Source organism: Euphorbia lathyris, chromosome 9 (assembly GCF_963576675.1).
Source record: "Euphorbia lathyris chromosome 9, ddEupLath1.1, whole genome shotgun sequence".
Taxonomy (NCBI): domain Eukaryota; kingdom Viridiplantae; phylum Streptophyta; class Magnoliopsida; order Malpighiales; family Euphorbiaceae; genus Euphorbia; species Euphorbia lathyris.
In genome coordinates, this window is record NC_088918.1 from 4,104,663 (window position 1) to 4,120,402 (window position 15,740).

General features: G+C 34.4%; 1 protein-coding gene across 1 annotated transcript; it reads left to right on the forward strand.

Annotated features, from left to right (window-relative positions):
- The first annotated feature begins 489 nt into the window (after positions 1-489).
- On the forward strand, positions 490-14,797 carry LOC136205733 (uncharacterized). The gene is made up of 9 exons (XM_065996471.1): positions 490-683; positions 3,132-4,777; positions 5,082-5,116; positions 5,198-5,289; positions 6,166-6,328; positions 7,547-7,652; positions 7,735-7,917; positions 8,994-9,224; positions 14,129-14,797. The coding sequence occupies exons 2-9, from the start codon at positions 3,155-3,157 to the stop codon at positions 14,240-14,242; spliced, it is 2,547 nt and encodes an 848-aa protein (XP_065852543.1). The 5' UTR covers positions 490-683; positions 3,132-3,154; the 3' UTR covers positions 14,243-14,797.
- The last annotated feature ends 943 nt before the right edge of the window (positions 14,798-15,740 follow it).

Genomic DNA, 15,740 nt, shown 5'->3' on the forward strand with positions numbered 1-15,740 from the left:
AACATGAGCCAACTTAGATCTCTGATCGAAATGAAACGTAACTGCCACGTGTCGCTTATTTTTATGAAAAACTAATATTTTTCTATAAAAATAACAGACACGTGATAGTTAGATGACACATTGGTGAATGTCATGTGTTGTTTTTATCAGAGATCTGAATTGGCTCATGCTGATGTACCCGTGATGGTATCGTTCCGATACATTTTAACCACTGAAATCACCAGAGTCACATAATTGAAACAAAACTCAAAATTAAATGATTTTATTAAAATAAATTGAAATTAAATAACCATTTAAAAAAAAATATATAAATTCAGTGACCGATCGTGTATTTAACCCCATATTTATTTTAAACAATTTTTTTCAAACACACCACTTTCCACTATTGTGCGTAAACTTCTGAATTTTTTAAGCTAAAATTGGGAAAAATGCCACGTGGCGGTAGTGGTCCGTTACGTTACTTCGAATCAGAAACCGATACTATGGTACGTGCCAGTATCCATCTCCTGAGCACTGTTTTTTTTTTCTTCCCTCCTCTTCCCGCCGGCCTCCCCAATTTATATTTGAATCTCTTGGTTTATAAACCCTAGGTTCGAAATTGCAGATCCCTTCGTCTAGTTTTTCTGCTCCGGCTTCAAGCTCTTTGCGCTAATCCATCGTTCTTGCTGGCCTCTAATTTTATGGTAATGTCTTGGTCTCTATTCTTTGATTAAGAAATTCGATATCAATTTTGTTTCAGTTTTTTTTCTGATTTCTCATTAATGAAGTTTGATGCACCTTCTTATTCTGATTCATCGCCTGTCTGGACATTGTGCATTAGTTGTTTCTGATATTAGTTTGGTATAACTCGCGAATTAAATGCACGGCTGTTTGCGGAATTGATTTAACATCTTTTGTACTGCACGGTCTCCTACTTTGTGTCTGGTTTCTGTTTGTATTTTCTTAATTTGTTCGATGTGCTTGTTTTGACAAGGAAACTTATGGTGGAGTCAGTGGCGAATTAAGCTAGATTTGGAGTAAAATTGAGTCGTGCCTATCATATATTAATCTAGTTGAATTTTGTAATTAAATATAACTCAATGAGTGAATTAACCACTCCAAACCTAAATTTGTCGAAAACAAGGCGCCAAAACCATCCATACTGTGTAGTTCTAACTGTCCGGGGCTGGAAACCATCCATGGTAGGGGTGGTTCCGATAGCCAGGGGGTTCCGCCCTGGCTGGAGTGCTATAATTTAACAGTTATGAGAAAATTAACCTGTGAGCTTTGCTTCTGTCCTCATCTGTAGATTGTGTAGATGTAATTTTGAACTCCAGTAGGAATACTGTATGAACCGGGCAAAGAAGTTGAAATTGTTGGAGGGAGTGTTAATTTCAGCTCAAAATATTGATATTCTGGAGTGGTGAAGCTATTCTTTTAAAACATTATTAGCATGTTTTTCTATAAGTTTGAATGGATTGATTTGCCAAGATCTGTAACTTTGGAATTTGTTGTTAAATTGGATGATTAGTGGACTAGGAAACACCGACACTTGTAGGAGGTTACGTATGAGTGTCGGAGACACGCATCCAACACTCCAAAATAAATGTCCCCTTTTTTTCTATTCTTTTTTTAATGGGCACACTTCGTGAACACGGATTCTAAGTTAATTAAGTAGAATTTAGGGGTATCTTTTTGTAATAATTTTACAAAAAGGAGGGGATATACCCTAATAAAAGAAAAGAAATCAAAATCTAATGAAAAGAATATAGTAGCCGCCCCTTTTTTGGTAGTTTAAATAGTTTGAAGTATTTAATGTTTCTTTTTGATGAATTAGTGACTTATTATGGATGTTATTTATGGTTTATAATGACTAGTAAATGTTATATATATAGATTTGGCATGTCCCCTTTGTACCCGTGTCTCATATTTTTAAAAATGTCGTTTGTTGATATTGTGGAGTGGTGAATCTATTCTTTTAAAAAATTATTAGCATATTTTTCTATAAGCTCGAATGGATTGATTTGTCAAAACACACAACTTTGGAATTTCTTGTTAAATTGGATGATTGGTGGACTAGGAAGCACTGAACTTCTAGGAGTGACATGCACCCGACACTTCAACATAAGTGCTCTCTCTTGTTCTTTTCTTTTTTAATGGGGACACTTCGGGGCACGCATTCTAAGTTAATTAAGTACATAGTTATTAAAGGCGCATGGCGCACTTAGGCGCTAGGGGTCGGGGCATGCCATAACGAGACAAGGCGCACTTACAAAAATAAAAATTATAAAACTATAAAACTAACATAAAAATGCAATGAATACTAAATCATGACAATATTCTTAAGCATAAATAAATTTTTAAAAAATAAACCACATGTTGGAAAGCTAAAGTTGAATACTAAATCCTAAGTTCTACTCCTGATAAAAACTCTCCAAATTCATCACTCTTCATCATCACTGTCACACTCATCTAGCATCATCGAACTCTTGATTCAAACGTATAATCTCTCTTCCTTCTTAATATTTGTCTTTTTTTTTTTCTCATTTGGGACCCTTCAAAACACGTGTTCTAGATATGTAACTGTCAAAAAAACCCATAAAGCTGCCCCTATGTCACCAAGGCGCGCCTTTGGCAATTGCCACTTGGCGCAAAATGGTGCGCCAGGCGCGCGCCACGCCATGGGGGTGTCATGGCACTAAGGTCTGCGCCTGGTGTGCCATACGCCAAAGGCGCGCCTTTAATAACTATGATTAAGTAGAATATATGGGTATTTTTTAATAATTTTATAAAAGGAGGGGTTGATATATACAAAAATAAAATACAACCCTAATAAAAAAAAATCAAAATCTAATGAAAAGAATGTAGCAGCCGTCCTTTATTGATAGTTTAAATAGTTTGAAGTATCTAATGTTTCTTTTTGATGAATTACTCACTTATTATGGATATTATTTATGGTTTATAATGACTAATAAACGTTATGCATATATATAAATTTGGCGTGTCCCCTCTGTACCTGTGTCTCATATTTTTTTAAAAATGTCGTCTGTACCTGTGTCGGTGCTTCCTAGTTAGTAGTGGACAATGTACTTGTTATATGATGGTCTCCGGATCACATTAGAACTGTAATTTCTATTATTTTCTACTTGCAGAATTTTGATATTAGAATCAATTGATGAGTAGAGTGGTGCATATGATGCACCAGGGAAGCAACTGCTCTGCCAAAAATTCTGAAGAGAAAGAAACTCCAAGGGAAGTATTTAATTTTTCCATGAAGAATATTAAGCAAGAAGGTCAAGATATAAAGACTGATGGATTTAATGTGGATCGAAGAGTTAGCCCGAGACTTCAAAACATACCCAAGGAAAAGCAACCATTTTATGGAAGTGCTAAGAGAAGGCACTTATCTGCTTCTAAAGATGAAGTCTACTGCAGAAAAGCTGACGATGATGATCCGAAGCAGCAAGTCCATTATGCTGAAGATGATCTGCGCTCAAACGAAGCTAAAGTTGACATTGATGTTAGAAAAACCCCTGTGTCAAAGATAAGGTCAGAAGGTCATCTTTCTGTGCAAAGAGTAAGCCCACGCCTTAAAGATATACCTGCCAACAAAAGACCGTATTATGGCAGTGTTCGTAGGAGCCAGTTGAGGGCTTCTAAAGATGATGGATGTGACAGAAAAACTCAAGATAATAATTTGACGAGGTCACATTCTTTAAAAAATAACATTATTGGCGAACAAACTAAGGATGGAACTACGACGACTAAGAATGGTGGTCAGCAAGCTCAAAAAATAAAATCAGATGGGGATCTTTTGTCGCAAGTTGTTAAGTATTTCTCCCTACATAAAAGATCATGTTATGATAGTAGTAATCAAAAGAGGAAGCTGGATGCTACGAACGGTGACCTCTGCCACAGGAAATATGGAGATGATGACTGCAAGAGAGTACTGCATTTTCCTGATGATGACACTAGTAAGCAAGAAACTGAAGTTGGTCACTCAACGCAAAAATGCCAACTTAATATGGCTAGAACAGAGGTAGAAGATAGAGGTACAGAAAAAGATTTTGCCCTTGGTTTAGGATCTATGGAGCATAACAGTACAGCAATTCTGAACTTAGAAGATGAATCATATCTGGAATTTACAAGGTGTGAAGCTTTTCTGGCCGATAGTATGCATCCAAGGTCTACTGCAAGTGTAACGGAGTCATTGGTGGACCCAGTGGTCGTGATGTTAGCATACAAAGATAGTAACAGTTACAGCCATAATTCTAACAAGAATGAAGCCGAAGATGAAATAGTTGATGTTACCTTGAGAAAGAATGTTGTGCAAAACTCTCAAACAGTACAATTGACAGGACTTCCTTTAGAGCGAAGAGTAAGCCCGAGATTTGTAAATACACCAATAAGCAAGCGGCCATTTTATGGAACTAATAAGAAATGTAAATTAAATGCAGCGAATGGCAATATCTATACCAACAAAGATGGAAATAGGCAATTACCTTTTCCTAAAGACAAAACCCCCATCAATGGTAATACCTGTAATGGAAATAGGAAATTGTCTTTTCCTAAAGACAAAATCACCATTGAAATCCAAGAATGGTCACCTAGTGTTGCTAGAAAGGACATAGGTGATAGGGACACCATAAGCCTGTTGGACGTTAAATATGAAAATGACGCTTCTCTGAAATCATTGGGTTACAAGAGCTTTTCAGCTCATCAGTTGTGTGAAAAGGTTGGTGCGAAGATGAAAGGGACAGTCAGGACTCTTGATAAGCATCATCCTTCCATTGTTCAGGTGATTGCTTTTTAACAATAAGAACTCTATTTGTTGCTTGAAAGTACTTGAGTGGTACAGTAGCGTTCACAAGGACCCTGAATGACCAAATAAATTTGATCAGTCACCGTTAGATCTAGGCTTATTAGAATCCTAGGTTGGAGATTCAAAGCATCCTAAGGTTTAGATTTGATAAGTCTAGATCTAAGGGTTACTTTAGCCCTTATTCTTTGTATAACCTATATGTAGTTTTTGAATTTCGTTGAACATATTACACAAGTGAAATACGTCCTCGTGGCATTTGTTTTTGGATTTTTTTGTACAGGGCGGAGCGTCAAAAGATTTTTCTGGATTACCAGGGTATGGAATCTTGATTGTATCAATACTGTTTATCATGTACATTTAATTATTTAAACTGACAGAAGTGTGCTATGTTCCAAGCTTGGTGTGCGAGGACATATCTTATGGTAAAGAAAGTATGCGCATTCCTGCGACGAATTTGGTCGATCCTCCCATTGTACCCTCAGACTCAGGTATATTGTTTGATTTATGTTTTATCAGAGTAGCTTTTCTTGTAAAGGAAGATCATTTGTCTTTTGTTTCATAAGTAGCTTTGCTTGTGTATCCTATGGCTATCTTATTAAATTTTCTATAGTTTTATGGTGGTAATTTGGATTCTTCCCATGGTTCTTTTAGTGTATATGTTGCATGTGGAGGGATATTTCAATGCTTCACTTCTAGAAGCTGTAAATTCTCAATCTCTGAAATTTAGTGGTTTTATATATTGTGTAATTGCAATAAGTAGGTCCTTGCATTAATTAAATTCAGAATGTACCAAAGTTTCTTAATTTTCTGTGGTGAGCACAGAGCTGTTAAAACATTCAGGACTGGTCTGCACAGATGTCTTGCACATTTAGGCCCAGTTTGTTTGCTGGAAAATATTGGGTAAGGGATTTGTTGTTGTTTCGCTACAACATCGGAAAACGGGAAGAAGTGGTGGGTAGCTATTATTTTCAAAAGGGTAGGAAGAAATGGAGTAAGGTTCCAAAAAGCTTAAAAGAGTAAAACATTTTCCCCACTTTCTTCATATATTTTTCTGCTTAATAACCTAAAATTTCACAAACACCAGAAAATCAGGAAAATATTTTCTTGCACAATATTTTCCGGCAAACAAATTGGGCCTTAAACTTGGCGAAGTTATTTTCATATTTTCCTAAAAAGTACTCGTTTGTGTTTTTGAATTGGATGTGCTTCCTACAACATCTCCACAATCTCAAATAACATGGCACTTTTTCCATCTTTCTTTGGTACTCTTGACTTTTTTGTTCCCTAGTTTTATATCCCTTGCCAATTGATAAATGAAATATATATTTATTAATCGTTATTAACGGTAATCCCTTGAATCGTAGGCTTCAAATACATCAACACTGCTGAAGTTACAAAAAATGTGGTCATTCCCCCAAGTCATCGTGGATGCAATTGCAAAGGAAATTGTACCAATAAAAAGTATTGTTCCTGTGTTCGACTTAATGGCTCTGACTTTCCATACGTGGAAAAAAAAGATGGTGGGAGGTGAGATTTGAATTCTGGGCCTTGCACCAATCCGTTTAGCTGATTTTTTGGAATGGATAATAAGTCATTAATTCATCAAAAGAAAATTTCATACTTCAAACTATTTAAACTACCAAAAAGGGGCGGCTGCTATATATTCTTTTCATTAGCTTTTGATATATTTTTTTATTATGGTATATTTTATTTTTGTATATATCAACCCCTCTTTTTTGTAAAATTATTAAAAAATACTCTTATATTCTACTTAAATTAACTCAGAATCCGTGCCCCAAAGTGTTCCAGAAGTGTCCATGAACTGTCCCAAAAGTGTCCCCATTAAAAAAGAAAAGAAAAAGAGGGGACACTTATTTTGGAGTGTCGGGTGCGTGTCCCCGGAGTGTTCGACACTCGTACGTGAACCTCCTAGAAGTGGTGCTTCCTAGAAGATAACTAATTAATTTTTAGTATAATTTTTTCGTGGGATTAAGTATTTACTCCCTCCATCTTTTATTATACGCCGTTTTAGGTTTCTCAAATTTGACCCTATTTATAGTGAGAGAGATGTTTAACTATTAATGCAAATAATCCTAATTAAGCCATAAAAACTAATAACATCGAGAATTTTTGTATAGAAAGTGGAGATTTAGGAAATAAGTATTAACGTAAATTAGTCATTTTAATAGTCTCATTAACAATGCATTGGTTTTGATGAAAAACCTTAACCGACATATAAAAATGAACGGAGGGAGTAACTAATTTCGTTTGCAAAATTATGAGTTAGATTAGGGCCCCATTCGTTTGTCGGAAAATATTGTGTAGGAAAATATTTTACTGATTTTCCGGTGTTTGTTTACTTAGGAAAATAAGTCAATAGAAAATTTTAGGTTAGTCAATAGAAAATATACGAAAGAAGTGAGAAAATGTTTTACCTTTTTCAAAAGAGGAAAACATTTTTCTCAACCATTTGGAACCCTGCTCCGTTTCTTCTAACCCTTTTGAAAATGGCAGTCAGCCACCTATTCTTTCCATTGTTCGATGTCATAGACAAACAGCGGAAAATATTTATTTTCCAACAAAAAAATTTCCTTTATCCAATATTTTCCGGCAAACAAACGGGGTCTAGATCCGTCCTGGTTTCTCACATTTTTGGTCCTTTGTCATGCCTCATTTTTCTGATATAAAATAAAATTTCCAAGATTTAAACTCTTATTACTTGTCCAATTATTTGTTCCTTTTCAGATTGATTGAACCAAAAGATGTTGTGTTTGAATGTGGCCCGGGATGTGGATGTGGACCAAATTGCGTCAACCGTGTATCTCAGCGGGAAATGAAGTACCAACTTGAGGTACTGTAGCTGTATGATCAACATGGAATTTGTTTTCAGTTTGAAGTTCCTGAATTTATCGGAATTTTTTTTATCCGAACAGGTATACCGAACAATGAACAAGGGATGGGCTGTTAGATCTTGGGACTTTATTCCTTCTGGTGCCTTTGTATGTGAATATATTGGAGTTATTAGGAAGAGTTCCGAGTTGGATACTGTCTCCGAAAATGACTTTATATTTCAGATTGATTGCTGGCAGACAATGAAAGAAATAGGGGGAAGAGAGGTAGGTACTTCTGAATTCTATAGAAACTGGCACTTTTCGTATTGCTTCCTTCAAACTTTTTAGGCAGCATGTGTTGCACAATTGCTGTATTTTCCTGTTCATAGTTGTGAAATTGAGATTCGACTCGAAATCCTCATTTTGTGAATCGTGACTCTGAAGTCAAATTCATAATATTATAAAAAAGTCCTACTATCACGTGATGTCAATCACGTGCTGCCATGTGGCATTAATTGTTCCAAAAAAGCAAGTTGAGGGGTTATGTATTGTGCCTATAAAAAAAAATATTTACCATGTTAAACTCAAAATATTATCAAATATTAGTCTAGCAATTTTAATGTCAAAAAAGAAATCATATCAGCCAACTCAAGTACTTAAAATTCAAATTTAATGCAAATTCAATTCTAATAAAACTAATTCACAAATGAAACTCTGTTTAATAATCTAGTGGAGATGGAGAGTTTTAGTTTCTGACTGTTTTTATTGTCTTGTTGTCAATTTTATAACGATGGAATGAAACTAGTTTGATAGAAAGCAGTCTAAGGAGATTCTTTTCACACCCAACCCTCTTCTTGGCTTAGCAGCAGCAGATATTGTATAACTGCCGCAGTCGAGTGTCCGCCCGTCTCATCTTGATTTGATTATACTTGTATGTAGCCAGCCATGTAGCTAGTTGATAACTTGATAAATAACAATTGATAACTAACAATTGGACATGAAGAGAGTGAGTTTCATAGTTAGTGTTGTTGAAGTTTTTGATGAATGGTGTTGAAGATCCGGCTCGAAATAGAGCTGAATCGAATCTTAATCATAAGATTCTAACAACAATGCTCCTGTTGCAATAGCAAATTCCAAATTTGGAAAAGTAGCACCGCTATGTACTTGCCAAATTGTCTTCCAATTGCTTACGTTGAGCGCTATTTCTTGTTTATTGCGGTCATAATTGAACAAAACATTGCTGAGATTTTCTGCTGATACTTGCTTTTCTTTCTTCTGTTTTTTTTTCCTGGTGCACGTTTCTGAAGCTCTTTTTCCTTTCATTCTTTTACCATGTTATATTTGATGCAATTTTCTCGCAGAGGCGACAAGGTGACGTGTCTAAACGGGCACGTTCTCTCGTAGACAAAGTGGATGAAGCAGAAATCGAGACAGAGTTTTGCGTAGATGGAGCTGCCCGTGGAAACGTTACCAGATTTATCAACCATAGCTGTGATCCCAACCTATTTGTCCAGTGTGTTTTGAGCTCTCACCATGATATTAGACTTGCTCGGATTGTGCTATTTGCTGCGGATGACATACCTCCTATGCAGGTAAGCATCTCTAATTGAGCTTCTTGGTTCTAATCTCATGCTTACAATTAGGAAGTATGGGCGTGGGTGCCTGTATGGATGTGGGTGTGGCAGACGTCATTTTAAAAAAATGTGAGATACGGGTACGGCGGGGACATTCCAAATTTATATATATAGTATAACCTCCTTAATTGACTCAATAAATAGTTTGTGAAAAACGAAAAACGTGGAAAACTGAATGAAAAACAAAAAGGAAAACGTGAAAAAAGCAAAAATAGAAAACCGGTTAAAGCAGAAAAAATGGGAAAACGTAAAAAAAAAAAAAATGCAAATAAGAGATCTTAGTTGTGAAAGATTTGTATAATCTACAATGTTCGTCAACTGCATAGTTATTAAAGGCGCAAGGGGGGTCATGGAGCCTTGGCGCAAGGCGCAACTTAAGGTGCGCGCCCGAGCGACTCGAGGCGCACAAAAAAAATCATAAATTCATAATACTAGTCACAAATAATCACAAATAGTCAAATACCAACAACAAAACCATAAAATGCTCTCTAGTTAACTACTAAGGCATAATCATAAACTCATAATTCCGACTTAAAAGTTAAAACTAAAGAAAACAAAACAACTAATCTTTAACTTCCTAGTCTTCCTTCCTAATCTTCATTGGAACCATAATCATCATCAACCCTGATAGATGGAAGCACTGTTGATGGAGGGAGGACAGTAAAATCACTGTTGCGATATGTGGAGTAAAAATTGTCGATCTTTGTCTGTTTCTGCTCTTCTTTTATTTTCTGAACTTAAAAACCCCCTAAAATACCCTAACCCTAATATACCCTCAAAACCCTAAAACCCTTAACTCTAAAAATACCCTAAGGTAGCCGAGGCGAGCCAAGGCGCGTGCCTAGTGCCTTGGTTAAGGCGCACCAAGGCGCACTAAGGCGTGCGCATGACTGACCGTGCCCGCCTTTGGGCTCCAGAGGCGCTAAGGCTGGAGCCTTAGTCGAGGCGCGCCTTTAATAACTATGGTCAACTGTTTTAGTTTAAAAATTTAATTGTCACGTCCTTTGGTTAAGTTTTACACAACCGTTATCCAATTTCAGATTCAAATTAAAATTGAACTTTCCATTTGAATTAACTAATTATTGTTTAATTTTGAAATCCCTTTAAAATTTAGTATAAAAAAAAAGAAAAGACAAATACTTGGCAAATGTTAAAGCCATCTAAATTTGAAAAAAAAGAAGATATATTGGTTATATCTAAACTGAAATCAACCTCATTTTTTTTTTATCATGGTCATTCATTAGAAAATAAAATATTAGTGCAATTATATAAAAAATTATATTATACTTAGAATTTAGAACACTGTATTTTTTCCGTTTTATGTTTCCTATTTTTTTTTGCTTGTCAGTTTTGCGTCTATTTCATTTTTTTCATGGTTTTTTCGTTCTCCACTTTTTTTTTTCCGTTTGTCACATTTTTTTCCGTTTGTCACATTTTTTCCCGTTTTCACGTTCTCTATTCCTTTTTTTTCTTTTTTGTGTTTTCAAGTTTTCTTCCTCCATTTTTTGGGTTAAGATGCAAAAATACCCCTAATGTTTTGAGTCAGGAGCAATTTTACCCCTAATGTTTATAGCCAAAAGCAATTTTACCCCTAACGTTGATAAATTGGATCAATTTTAGACACTATTATAAAATACAGTCATTTTTTTCTTTATTTTGCACCGGTTGCATATCAATTTGTTCTAAAAAAAGGATATAATGTTTTTTGTAATTTAATAATAAAACTGGAGATTAATATTTTTTATAAATTCGGTGAATTTTTTAATTTTTTTTGTCTAATTCGTACAAAAGACAGTATATTTTTAATATTTTTTTCTTATTTCTTTCACATCCCAACATATGTTTGTGATTTGTTACCGATAAAATAACGCATGTGTGAAGTGTAGTGACAAGATTCATGACCGAGAAGACAGTTTGATGAATTATTTCTCAAATTGACCCAATTTATCAACGTTAGGGATAAAATTGCTCTTGACTTCCAACATTAGGGATAAAATTGCACCATTTTAGACGTTAGGGGTAAAATTGCTCCTGACCCGGGTATTTTTGCACCTTAACTTTTATTTTTCTAAATTTGATATTATTGAAAAAATTGGATATGCCATATATTTAAATAAAATTGATTGGATTATTTAATCTAGCTAAAAAATTTGTTTGGATGAAATTGATCCTTGGATTGGTCATTAATAACCAAACCAAAACCAATCCAACTCTATGGAGTATCTATAGATTCTTTCTTTTAGTGGATTGGATCGGATTTTTGATTGGATGACCATTGGATTGATCCATGAATATCTCTCAAATTAATAAGCTCTCTTTGATAATATTTTTCTCCGGTCACGTTGAAATATTAACAAATTTTGATAAGATAATATATTTTAAAAGAACCCCTATATAAATATAGGGTCCCATTAATATCAGAAATTAATAATTACATAAACTTACACAAACATAACTAAGACGATTTAGTGAAATATGATTCTAATGTTATTTGTTTAAAAAAAAAGTTTAAGTCTAGTTGTTTTTTCTTTCTTGTTTATTAGTTTTTATTAATATTATGTAAAATTAATTCTATTAATATGATTCATGATTTTTCTAAGATACAGTGTTTTATGTAATCAAATTTTAACATCAATAAATTACAAAAATCTCTTTAAATTAATAAATATAATTTATCAGTTAATATCTCTATAAAAATAATAAAATATTATGATGCCAACAAATATTAATTTTAGAGGTTTTACTATTCATAAGTTATTATAAAGGCTTAATACATCATTTGTCCTGAACTTTCAAAGTGTCCCGATCGCCCCCTCAACTTGCATAAAATGTTCAGTTAGCCCCTTGAACTTGCAAAAAATGTAATCAATTGATCACTTGGTTGCAGGCCTAATGCTACTCCAGCCCCCTTAACTTGTTCAAATTGGTCATTTTACCCCTCCAACTCATCGAATGTCCTATTTACCCCCTTAACTCCATAGAAATGGTATTTCCCACCATCTTAACTTGTTCAAATTGGTCATTTTACCCATCATCAACTCATCGAATGTCCTATTTACCCCCTTAACTCCATAAAAGTGGTATTTTTCACCCTTTATGATCCTATTTACCTCGTGAACTCCATAAAAGTGGTATTTCTTACCCCTTTATAATGCAAAATTAATAGCACTTATTCAAATGAGTTTGAAAATATATATTTTTTTTGAAACGTGAAAATATATATTTTTAATATCAACTTTTTATTTTGTTTTAATTTGATAATTATATTGATCCTTCATGTGTTTATTATAATAATTAGATAATCAAAATTTAACAAATAAAAAAAGTTGAAAAGAGAAAGAATGAATAAAAGATACAAATAACAAAAACTTTTTTTTTTTTGATAAAAAACAAGAACATTAATATAAACAAATTAAAGACATTATATGTAAGGATAATGTACCAAAATAGACCTATGATTTTGGGGAAGTATCAATTTAGGTTCCACGTACAAAATAGCACCAATATAGGTTTAACGTTTGAAAAATGTATCAGTTTAGGCCTCGATGACGGATTGTAAGGGGTGAGAAATACCACTTTTATGGAGTTAAGGGGGGTAAATAGGATATTCTATGAGTTGGGGGATAAATGGACAAGTTGAGAGGGTGAGAAATACCACTTTATGGAATTAAGGGGGTAAATAGGACATTCGATAAGTTGAGGGGTAAAATGACCAATTCGGACAAGTTAAGGGGGCTGGAGGAGCATTAGGCCAAAAAGTAAGTTAAATGCGGAAGATGTATTGCACGAGTCTTAAAAAAAAGTAAAACGACCAAAATCTGGGTATTTGTTGAGTAAGTAATAACTTCATTTTTAATCTATTTTTGAATTATGTAATAACATTCTAAAATGCGTGGAATACATTTTCCGCATTTAACTTACTTTTTTGCGACCGAGTGATCTATTGATTACATTTTTTACAAGTTCAGGGGGCTAACCGAACCTTTTATACAAGTTGAGAGGGCTATCGGGACACTTTGAAAGTTCAGGGACCAATCAAGCTTTTTGGACAAGTTCAGGAGGCAAATGATGTATAAACCATAAATAACATCCATAATAATAAGTCAAGTTTTCATAAACATTTAATTCTTCAAACTATTTAAATTACCAAAACATATGATTCGTTTCTATATTCTTTTTGTTAGATTTTGATTTCTTTTTCTTTATTAGGGCTTTTTTTTTATATCAACCCTTCTTTTTGAAAAATTATTAAAAAAACCCCCAAATTATACTTAATTAACTCAGAAGTCCCCAAAGTGTCACCGAATTAACAAAAAAAAGGCTTGATACATCTTTAGCCCTTTATACTTGTCGAAAAAATTCAACTGCCCCTGTACTTTGAAAAAGTTCTATTTACTCCTGAACTGGCTTAAAGTGACCAATCGAGACTTTGAAAGTTACCTATTAGCCCCTTGAACTTTCTTAAAATTATCTATTATCAGACTTGCTTAAAGTGTGCACATTTCAACTCCAAAATCTCCTTACTCCGCCACGTGGATTCAAGGTGGTTAACTGTTTACTTTAACCAAGTATAGGGGGTGAATAGAACATTTTTTAAAGGTCAGGGTTAGTTGGCATTTTGGGACAAGTTTAGGGGGCGCAAGATGTATTGAGTCTAAAAAAAAGAGGGGACACTTTTTTTGAAGTATCGGCTTTGTGTCCCTTTGTTTCCGGTATGTTAACCTCCTAGAAGTGTTCGGTGCTTCCTAATAAGCTAATTTTTAAACTGTGAGAATGTGCGTCGGTACTAAACCTCTATTACGACCTTTGATACGTTATCTTCAACACAGCAGCAGTTTTGAAATATTAACTTTTGCTAGCAGGAACTTACATATGATTACGGTTATGAGCTTGATAGTGTTACTGGTCCTGATGGGCAAGTCAAGCAGTCGCCATGCTATTGTGGTACGGGCGAATGTCGGGGACGTTTGTACTAGGCAGGCGAAACACAGAGCGAATGTCGGGGACGTTTGTACTAGGCAGGTGAAACACAGAGCGAATGTCAAGGACTTACGTACTAGGCAGGCGAAACACAGAGCGAATGTCGGGGACGTTTGTACTCGGCAGGCGAAACACAGTCCAAGCGGCAGCATTGTTGTTGTACTAGTAGTAGCTGTTTATTTCTTTTTAGGTATGAACTTGTTCTCTAGGAAGCACATAACCCCTAACCCCTCCTTTTCCTTCCAATAATAAGTTCGCCGTTTCCGAGTTTTATCTAGTTCAATTCCGGTCATCCTCCCTGTTTCCGGACTGTGATTGTGCTTCTAGTTCATACTGAGAAAATCATAATTATGTCGTGGCAGTGATCCGGGTTCGATGGGACCGAAATTCATTCATTTCTTTGCTGATGTCTCATTATTTATAGCTTATGCTTTTGTTAATTTATGATTCATGTGTTTCTTTAAAGAATAATCAATCATACAAGTATTTTTTTTTTCCTCAACTGATTTACTCAATTTATCATTGTAGCTCAAATATTAATATTTTTTGAATTTTTACTCACTCCAAATGAGCATTATTCCTTTCAAAAAGCCCGTTAGAAATTATTTCTCGAATAGTGCTGAGTTAACTAGACTGAAGTCGGACAAAGTTTGTTCTACTTTAAAACTGTAAAGAAATCGAACGAAGTTTGTATGTGTCATATGTAAGCCTTTAAGCTTGGGGTACATTTCCTAAAACAGAAGTTGGATGAACTTCATCCCAGTTTAAAGTTGCAAGGAAGTTGGATAAAGTTAATCCGAGTTCCTTGTTGATAATAAAATTCGTGTAAACATGGAGAAAAGAAGATATATTTTGAGGTAGTTATAAGTTATTTGATTGGCTAGGAAGCCAGATGAAGTTCATCTGATTTTTTTGTTAGGAAGCGTAACCAAGCTTAAATGCTTGGGTGACGCTTTTTTTTTCTTGTAAAGAAGTCGGATAAACTTTGACCGTTTTTTTTACGGTTTTGGAATCGGACGAATTTTATCCGACTTCACCCTAGTTAACTCATCACTATTCGGGGAATAATTTAATCACAAGTTATTTGAAAGGAATAATGCCTTTTGAAGCATTACTCTGAGCAAAAAATCAATATTTTTGTACATTAGAGCATCTCCAATAGGTTGATATGGTTCTCTAAATTGTCAAATTTGGCTAGCCATTTAGAAAGGGAGCACTCCAACAAGGTGACATGGCTCTCTAAAATAAATAGCTAGCCATTTTCACTAGCTAAATTTGGCTAGTCTCTTTGGTTAGCTATTTCTATTTTTTATTAATTCTTTCTCTTTCTTTGTTTCTTTTTTCTACTTTTTTTTTATCATTTAAATTTATTCACTTTTAATGATAAAATAATCAAATAGAGAGTCAAATAGTTAGTATGGTTGGAATAAGACATAAATTTGGCTAGCTAAATTTGGTTAAATTAATATTTTATATTATTTTAGAGAGTAAAAT

What these genes read in the sequence shown, in the direction of transcription:
- LOC136205733 (XM_065996471.1), top strand. Translation starts at nt 3,155, where the DNA reads ATGAGTAGAGTGGTGCATATGATGCACCAGGGAAGCAACTGCTCTGCC. An exon ending in GATTTTTCTGGATTACCAGG is followed by an intron (nt 5,117 to 5,197) that starts GTATGGAATCTT and finishes CTATGTTCCAAG; the next exon opens with CTTGGTGTGCGAGGACATAT. An exon ending in ATGACATACCTCCTATGCAG is followed by an intron (nt 9,225 to 14,128) that starts GTAAGCATCTCT and finishes TTTTGCTAGCAG; the next exon opens with GAACTTACATATGATTACGG.